Raw genomic sequence first — 9,836 nt, forward strand, 5'->3', positions numbered from 1 at the left:
GGCAAGCACGCGTTTTCGGTTCCCCTTGAGACGCAGGAAAAGCATTTGACCCCCCCCCCCCAGTTGCGATTGCGGAGAGAGATACGGAGATACGGATATTCTGTACTTCCACCTAAGGTTGTAGCCCCGAGAAAGAGGAACATTTTTATAAAAATAAAATACATCATGGGGGGGGGGGAGATATGTATATACGGGGGGCATGGACGGGGGAGGGGAGCGGCAAAGGCAGAGCCAACTGATCTAATGTGTATATTTGTTCTCAGATGGCAAAAATTTTTGTCACTTTTTCTAAATTTCACACGATGTCAAATTTGTAAATATTTTGCCAACATGTGATACTACTGTCGATTTTTGATTTATTACAATTTCCTCCGTTGTTTCCTCATAAACTAAAAGATGAAAGAGAAAGACGAAATTTTGCCACTTTCCAAAAGTTTTTAACGAACAAAACTCTGGAATGGGAACAACTCAACTTTTTGGAAAAAGTGACTCATAACATTTTATCATCTGAGCACAGATATATCAATTGGCATCATCATCACGCCCGTAGCAATCATCACCGTGTTCCCCCCCCCCCAGACTTTCACAAGTCTATCTCCGCCTATTAAATACATACCTTCATAAATATACCGTGAATGCAAGAGATATATGGTAACAATGATGAAGAGTTCTCGGTTTTTTCTTAATCCCTTACAGTGGCAATCCCGAGATATCTTGGGTTTTTGAAACTCTCTCAAAACCGGCCACCCCGAGCCCGCATACTGCTGTAAGTTTTTTTCTTGTGATGGCATGTTTTCCTTTCCCCCCCCCCCGCCAATAAAATGCCTTTGGGCGGAGTCAGCCTTTGTTCAAAGTCTGATAATAGAAAGGGAGAGAGACGATGTTTTTCTTTTCCCTTCGAGGTAGTATAGTATTCTTGCGCACAGCATAAATAACAGAAAAACTATTGTTTTTTTTCTCTTCCTTGTTTTTTAGTATTATTTTGTGTTGGGGGAAGCATATCATCTCGCAATCGGGAAAGAAAATTCATCTTGAAAATAGGCGGAAATTTCTAGAAGGTTTAGGGATTTCCAATGTGGCAGTTATAATGTGGTTCAGAAAAATTTTAAAGACCTCTCAAAAGAGGTTAACGTACGTCTAAAAAATTAGATGACTATATGTCCCGTATTTCCCGGCACATCCCCATATTTTCGCGTAATTTCGGCCATCCCAACTTTTTTATAACATTTTTATAACGCGGTTTTTCACGTATTTTCAACGAAGGCTACTTGAATTTTTATAATTTTTTGAAACTATTTTTCAACTCAGTTATGGTATTACGATAATTAAAACTATAAATAAGAACATTCATCTCACATATTTGCCATTGAACGTTTTATTTTGTAGAATTCATGTTAATCCACTCAGGGTCGGGTTTAGGAATTTCGCGGCCCTCCAAAAAAAATTTATGTAGTCGCTCCACTCCCCGTTTAACTTCTCGAGTTACGAACATAAATCTTGAAGGGGAAATTTTTTTTTTAGAAAGAACTCTTTATTACGCTCATTTTTTCATTATTTCAGCAACGCGTTGATAGTTTGGATCGTAATCAAACACGATCCATTGAGAAGGAATTGCATTTAATTGATTTGGCAAAATTTATAAATGATTAATAATAATTAACGTGGTCCACCTGTTTACAATTCATCGTGGCTCTTCATCATCTATTTATCAAATACTAGCAAAAATATACCAGGCGCTTCCTGGGTTTTCTTCAATTATATACTGAGAGAATTGAAAAAGTGACAAACCATTCTAAAGGAATAAACTGTTATACTGATAAAGTCTTTCGTTCTCCAGGCTAGTGTGCTAACCACTGAACCAAATAGACTTAAACTGTTATACTGGCAGCATCAAAGTGCTGGCAGCATCAAGTGACAAACCATTGTAAAGGCATGAGCATGTCTGAAACGCATTGCTTGAGAACCACGGCAACGAAAGAAAACATTTCGAAAGTGATAGTTGGTGGTCCAGGAACCATTGTTGCCAGACGGTTTTTCTCCCATTTCGGGTATTTGCCCAGCTCTGATGAACTTTTAAAGTAGCCTACGGTTCAATCCCGGTCCTGATTGGTATTTATGGAAAATTTGGCGACGATCGGTCGAAAATTGTAGATTTGTGTGAAGAACAAACGTACATATACGTTGTATAATATGTTATATATATATATTGTAATGTTATATATATATATATATATATTGTAATGTTATATATATATATATATATATTGTAATGTTATATATATATATATATATATTGTAATGTTATATATATATATATATATATTGTAATGTTATATATATATATATATATATTGTAATGTTATATATATATATATATATATTGTAATGTTATATATATACATTATATGTTATATATATCATTTTATATATACGTTGCAATTCGATAATCTTGATCATTTTTCGAATTTTTTATTGCTGTTTTTGTTTAATTAGTGTAAATTAATAGACGTAAAGGAATCAAGTACTGGAATTCACAAAAATAAAGAGAAACATTCTGAAACACGTTAGAACAGTATTTGAAAATGTAAATTAATTTAAAATTACTACAGTATATTGCGCTTAACACACGTTCCTACTTGAAAAATTTTCTCGCTTAGTACGACTTATTTTCGTGATCCTAGCTTTTACTAACGCTTACCGAAATTTCCTGTTTAAAGCGTTTCCCACCTACAACGTTTTTTATGACGAGTTTTTGGAAAACGCTGTAAGTGGAATTCACTGTATATGTGCTCTTCAATGTTATTACTTGTTTAAAACCAAGAGTTTCTTGCCACAAATAAATCCAAGATTGCAATCTCAATATTTGAATATTCAAATTCGAAATTCAAAAGACGCCCTGATCTAGGTTGGTTTTTTGTTGCCTCAGGAGAGACAGGGCAACAACTTTCTAATTGGAAATTAGAAGACAAGGTGACGGTATAAAAATGTAGATTTTTATTTTGTTACACACTGTTTTCTCACTCTGAAAACTGGTGCAGGATAATTTTTGGAAGACTTTTGAGCATTTTTTAAATTGAAACCATACTTCTACGACAAACGGTTGATGGCATAAAGGCCGCATTAGCACTTACCGGACACCCTGTATAACCAAGACCTGTTGTTCTTTAATGGCAGAAAGAGAGAAGCCAGACTTTTTTCAGGGGTAAAGAATGCGACCACTTGCATACACTCTTATCCTTTTCGAAATAAGCTACTGCCATACCTAATAACACTAAAAATGATATTATAGGGCTTTAAACAGAAAGACTCCTTTCACAATCAATAATAGTTTAATAGGAAAAAATTTAATCAAAAATTCCCAAAACATCTGAGAAAGGAAGGGGTTTCTTTTGGAAATATTGTGGCCCCTGGAATTTTGCTTCCCGGTACGACTGTGCCTTTCGCACCCCCCCCCCCCCACTAAGTCAACTAAAGCAGAAACTGTAAATAATTTCGCAAGCAGAAGCAGGCAGCTTTAGCTGGTGTTGCTTAAGTCCGGCCCTGAATACACTGCAATTTGCAGTAATGATTTATTCACTGCCATTATCGTTTTTTTTCATGATTCATGCAATAGTTGGCAACTTTGGTTACCTTTGGCATCATTTTTGCGATGAGTGGGATATGTCCCGCATTTGGAATTCTAATTTTTTTTTTTTTAATAATAACGTGATCCTCACGTATTCGCAAGGGATCACCATGATCCGTCCAGGGAATTTGTTAGTGTTAGTAAACATCCATGCCCGAACCGGGATTCGAACCCAGACCTGCACAGTGAGAAGCTAGTTTCCTAACCACTCGACTGCCAGGCGGCTGTCCTGTATTTTCTCTGAAAAATATGGTCAGCTCACTGAAATACCTATTTGAGCTACCGTATACATATTTGGCAACGGTATACCCGGTTCTCTATTTTGGAGCGCGATTTTGTTTACATCGTGTTTTTAAATGTGGGTTGTATAGAGCTAAAGAATTTTTGTGAAGATTTTTTGCAGCAATTCATTTCAACTCAGTCATGACTCGGTAAATATGTTATAACTTTTTGATTAGAACGTATGATTATAAATATAGATGCTGTATCCCACTGTTTTTATATATAAAATCCACATGGCCTTGGTTGCAGTATTTATTTTTAGTTTTTTCGATTTCTCCTATTTTTTACTTCATGTTAATACTCACTTACATTATTAGGCTAAATTCTTTCCCCCATGGTTTATTTTTTGAAGACTGTGCAACAAACATCATAACTGAGAAAACTCTTGACTATTTTGCTAAAGTGGGATAAATGTTTACAAGCAATGTTCTGAAATCTAATAGGTAGTTCTCCAGCAACCAGATTAGACGTCAGATTTAATTCGTTTAGAACTTCAAATTTGCCTCAAAGCCGTCACTAGTGGACTGCAGGCTGGGGAATCTACTGCCCTGGTCACTGAGTTTACTCTTTTTCCATTGCAAATAACGGAGTGGAGGCGCCAAAATGAATAGTGTCCACCGTGCGAAAGAGTAAATTTTTGTTTCTAGTTGTGGCCTGTATCAGACTTACTACCATGCTACTGAAGGGCACAGTAGCCCAGGTCAATAAGATACATGCCTAAAGTACCAAAGGATGTTTATAGGTGTCGTGAGTGCGATACCCAGTTTGTCCTTGTCAGAAACTTTCCTTTCACAGGGGTACAACGGAAATGGTGACGTGACTACAGAAAAAGATTGCTACTGCAGGGAGTCCCGCATCTTTCTTTCAAACCAAGCACAACTCAGGTCTATCACCATCTATGGGTGATTTACTACCTAGTGAGTTGTGCCGGAAGTGTAACTGTGTTTGTACCTAACAGTCTGAGTGCATAGGTAGTGTTGGGTTTGGTTTTTCAGTGCTGCCATCTATATTTTAGAAGTGAAGTGAGTGATGTGTTATGATTGAATTACATTTGTGCTGTTTGTAGGTCTGTTGTTCTCTGTGGCGAGACTTTTTAAAGGGGAGATTGGCTCGCATTCGCCCCTTGAAGTTGGGAACCACAGAAAACCAACTTCAGCCGACCACGCTGTGGCGACCTCAGAGTCCTGTATCTAGAAGTTAGCGCACAAACCTCTTGGTGAGTTCAAAAAAGGCTGCCATTCGGAATCAGCAATAAATTGTAAGTCCCAGTCTAATTGGCCCTGGTGCAGAAAATGACAGTGATGCGACAAAAATGATCAAATGAGGCATGCTACTGGAATGTATAACAAATTGATGATCAGTATGAACATGTATTATTCCAGCTGTTATACCTTAGGCTAGAAGTGATAAAAAAAAGTCATGCACAGTTATCGGGTAACAAGACAGGTTCTATTGCACAGAAAGCAAGAGAACGTCATCCACTGCAAATGATCTTGAGTAAATAACTTCTGCTAACAGAAATGCAGGCAAATAGCATTTCCTGCCAAATTGGGATTTTAGGTTTCTTGATATTTTTTGCACACATGCAGTGCAATTGTTTACTTTCCCTGGCACTCACAGCTTTTCCCTTCGGTCTCTCCTTTCCTGTGTAAACATGGAAGCTAAAAATTTGATAATTGTCATTCATGGGTTGTTGGTGAGTATTATTCATTTATTCACAACACAAATCTTTGATTAAATTTAAAATATTGGTCCTCTGCATCCTTTCCTCAAAAACTTTAGATTTTAAATAAATCCTTAAGATCATGCCCCTATCTGGCTCAATGTCGACTGTTTTCATCCATGTTGTCGCTTCCAATGGATGACCAGCCTTTAACTATTCACACTGATGTATTTTGTATCCCAGTCTCAGTTATTTCCAAGCCCAGCTTGTTCATGGGATATGTCAGTGAAGTAAGAACAATCTTCTTAGTCACGATGATAGCTGTAGGTATTCAGTGAGGATAGAGGGTTTGGGCTGTGGTAATATATCGGTCTATGAAGTACACCGCATAGCATAGTCAGAATGATATCCATCAGAAATGATTGAGTAGTTCAGGGTTAACAAGTATCAATGATAAATTTGTCGTAGGTTGATCTACTCACTAATTTCGTGTAATTTTGTATAATAAAAATTTGATATTCCATGGATAATTTCAACTTATTTAAATTTCATTCAAGTGTACGCGAAGATGTATACCGATAAGTAACATAAAATGAATCATCCATAATTTAAAGCCTAGCAGGAAACGGAAGAAGAAAACTTCATATGCAAATCAAAGTTCATGACGTCAAAAACCAGAAAAAGGAGATAAGGGCAGAAATCGGGATGTTGCAGAAACGCCTGTTTTACAGCCGTAACTGTGAAATTCGATTGCGCAGTATTTTTTTTTTGAGACAAGGTGACTTGAGGATGTCTCAACAACGTGATTTACCGGAATCCATGGCATGGCGTGTTATAGGCAGACTGGAATCTGGGCAAACACAACGTAGTGTCGCGGACATTGTTGGAGTCGCCAGAAGTGTTGTTGCAAGGCTGTGGAATCGATTCCAAGAAACAGGAAATGTTAGACGTCAACCAGGGCAAGGTCGGCCACGCGCCACTACAGCAACTGATGACCGGTATATACGGTTAACAGCCCGTCGAAACAGAACAGAGAATGCTACGCTGCTGCAAAGACGGTTGCTCTTTGCAACAGGACGAAAGGGTGTCCAGCCAAACAGTACGTAATCGGCTTCATGAGGGAGGGCTCTATGCACGTAGGCCAATGGTCTGCATTCCGTTGACCCCACGCCACCGTGCGGCCCGAAGAAGATGGGCTGCTGAACATCGAGATTGGGAGCAACATGATTGGAGCCAAGTGCTGTTTACAGACGAGTCCGATTCAGTCTGGAGTGTGACACCCGACGTGTTCTGGTATGGAGGGACAGGGGCACTCGAAATAACCCCGCATTCGTTCGTGAAAGGTCACAATACAGACGAGCTGGTTGGATGGTATGGGGTGGAATCAGCATAGGCGGACGTACAGACCTGCATATCATTCCGAATGGCACTTTGACGGCCCGAAGGTATGCAGACGAGATACTGCGACCTCATGTCATCTCTTACGCTGGAGCCATTGGAGATCCCTTTGTTTTCCAGGATGATAATGCCCGACCGCATAGAGCTCGTCTGGTGGAGAACATGCTTGAAGCTGAAACAATACAGCGTATGGAATGGCCAGCGTGCTCTCCTGACCTGAATCCAATCGAGCATGTTTGCTCGGACGACGCATTGCTGCGCGACCAAGGCCGCCTGTTACTTGCAGATTGCACTTCTTGAGGAGTGGAACAGTATTCCCCAAAGTCTGATCGATAACCTCATCGCATCCATCGCAAACAGGTGCGCAGCAGTCTTAGCTGTTCGAGGAGAACACATGCCCTATTAAAACTCACGCATCATGTCTAAACAGTACTTTTTTTTATCGTTTACATGTAACCAAATTGTTGCCCTAAATCATCTTTTTTCCATATTTTCAAAGAATTAAAGCTTAATTCCAAATTTTTTTACGTTTTTTTTCTGTATTGCGCATTGATACGCATGTACTATCCATTGTATGCCAATACGTGGCTGTCTCGCACGGTTTTCTTCACTTTTTTGCTTGCTCCCCTAATTGTTTTGAGCAGTGTAGAATAATATAGGGGTAAAAGTTTGATGTATAAACATTTCACTTGTGTTTCATATCTTGAAAAATTTTAGATTAAAAAAATACACTGTTTTCATAAAAGAAATTTTACTTGCATGAATTATATCAGTGACGAGTGATTTGTTTCCATTAAGTTTTCCCGTTATATTTATTTAGTTACAGTCGCATTGAGCTTGGGGATGTAACACCTCATAATATTCGACAATTGAAAAGACTGAATGAGGTAGTTTTTCCAGTTTGTTATAATGATAAGTTCTACAAAGATGTCTTGCAAGCTGGTGATCTTGCTAAACTTGGTTTGTATATTTAACTTTTTCACTCATCATGAAAAGTGATTTACTTTTAAAATTTTATGTTGTAGTAGAAATTAAATCCAGTTACAATTTTTTCCCCCCAGCCTATTACAATGATATTGTTGTTGGTGCGGTATGTTGCAGAATTGATCTATCCGAACAAAACTGTCGAAGACTTTACATTATGACACTAGGTTGCCTGGCACCATATCGAAGACTAGGAATTGGTTAGTTTGACTTCCCTACTTTTTCACAAGTGACACAAATATCTAATAATAATGTGTATAAAACTAAAACCAAGTTACCTTTGTAAAAACCAAGCATAATTGAGAAGTCCTTGTAAATGAAACAAAGACTTTTAGAAAAAGGATAAATTTGATTCAACTTGCTAAGCTCTATTCATTAATTGCTTCTGTAAGCATTTGTGGAATGTTGCTTTATCTTTCTGCAGATAAATCAATTTGGATACTATATCTATGACAGCCAATATTTTCAAAATACTGCGAACAAAAAAAAAACATCTGGGGAATTTTTTTTATCTAGCCCATAGTTTCCCAAACTTTTTGTTCCACCACCCCTTTCTTCAGAAGTTTCTCTCTCATTGCCCCACCCCTACTCAAGCAAACCCATAGAATACTATGTTATACTCATAGCATCTTTCGCCCCCTGTACCATTCTACCGTCCACTTTGGGAAACACTGATCTAGCCTATAAGTTATAGATGAATTTTTAAAATTAGAACAAAGATGAATTATGAAAGAACACTCATACAAGAAATATAAAGGGTGTCTGGATCAAATATCCCTGTTTTTAATCAGTTCCTACTCTTTACAAGAAGTTGGAAAGGATGAGAAAAGTATTTAAATCAAAAGCCAGTTTTTGTAAAAATTGCATAGAATTTTCCAAGTTCCAAATTTGGCGATTTTGCTTATTAACCCTGTTGGACACATGGAATGTTGCCTCACCTGAATGATCCTAGAGTGAAAATCAGGTTTTACTGTTGATGAGAGCTGACATCTCCACAGACCATTTTTCTTTTTGTTGGCTTTTAACAATGGCAGCATATGTAATGATGCTTTCAGGAACTTATGGTCGCAAAGCTAGGCAGCCAAATTTTTCTAATATCCTTATCATGCGTGATGTTGCTGATTTATTTTAATCACTGTTTGAAATTAACGGCGCATGATTTGGACAACCTGTATATTATTGGTGATAAAACAATGTATTTTTGTTCTAAGATAGAAAGTTGTCATTTCAAAACTTGAAAAATGGCTTTTGGGGATAAGTAGAAAAAAGATATTTTGTGCTTAATTTGGTATAAAATTTGATTGATGAAAAAAATGATTCATAGAGATGGGTAATACATTTAAGATGAATACGAATAGGAAGTTACAAAAAGAAAAACATTCAAAACTTTATATAAATTATGAATTTTTTACTTGACTTTTTGTGGGGGGGGGGGAACTCGCTATGTTCAAACCAAATGTCTAACTTTTATTTACCTGAAGCATGAACCAATATGACAAGATATTCATCATTCAATATTTTTCTAGGGACCAAGATGATAGAACATATTCTCACCTATGTTGCAAAGGATGGAAACTTTGATAGTATATTTCTTCATGTTCAAGTTAATAATGATAGTGCTTTAGAGTTTTACAAGAAATTTGGTTTTGAAGTTGTTGAAACAAAAGAACATTATTATAAGAGAATTGAACCTGCTGATGCTCATGTGTTACAAAAAACTTTGAGACCTTGTGCAAAGACAATAAATAACAATAATCAAAGTAAAGACAATGATAATTATAGATTTTTTTCATGAATCAATTCATATCATAGAACATTTGTGGTTTCTATGATTATAGTGTGATTGTTTTATAATTTTTCAAAATAAAAATTTCAATTCCTTGA

General features: G+C 37.1%; 1 protein-coding gene across 1 annotated transcript; it reads left to right on the top strand.

Moving 5' to 3' along the window:
* The first annotated feature begins 3,911 nt into the window (after positions 1–3,911).
* LOC149065697 (N-alpha-acetyltransferase 50-like) lies at positions 3,912–9,836 on the top strand. The gene is made up of 4 exons (XM_089253847.1): positions 3,912–4,056; positions 7,789–7,928; positions 8,030–8,152; positions 9,479–9,836. The coding sequence occupies exons 1-4, from the start codon at positions 4,049–4,051 to the stop codon at positions 9,745–9,747; spliced, it is 540 nt and encodes a 179-aa protein (XP_089109973.1). The 5' UTR covers positions 3,912–4,048; the 3' UTR covers positions 9,748–9,836.

Source organism: Pholcus phalangioides, unplaced genomic scaffold, assembly GCF_987345545.1.
Source record: "Pholcus phalangioides strain wild (caught in Gottingen) unplaced genomic scaffold, Ppha-v1.0 ptg000039l_1, whole genome shotgun sequence".
Classification (NCBI taxonomy): Eukaryota; Metazoa; Arthropoda; class Arachnida; order Araneae; family Pholcidae; genus Pholcus; species Pholcus phalangioides.

Coding starts and splice junctions, on each gene's coding strand:
- LOC149065697 (XM_089253847.1), top strand. Junction 7,929..8,029: donor TGGTGATCTTGCTAAACTTG/GTTTGTATATTT, acceptor TTTTCCCCCCAG/CCTATTACAATGATATTGTT. Junction 8,153..9,478: donor ATATCGAAGACTAGGAATTG/GTTAGTTTGACT, acceptor ATATTTTTCTAG/GGACCAAGATGATAGAACAT.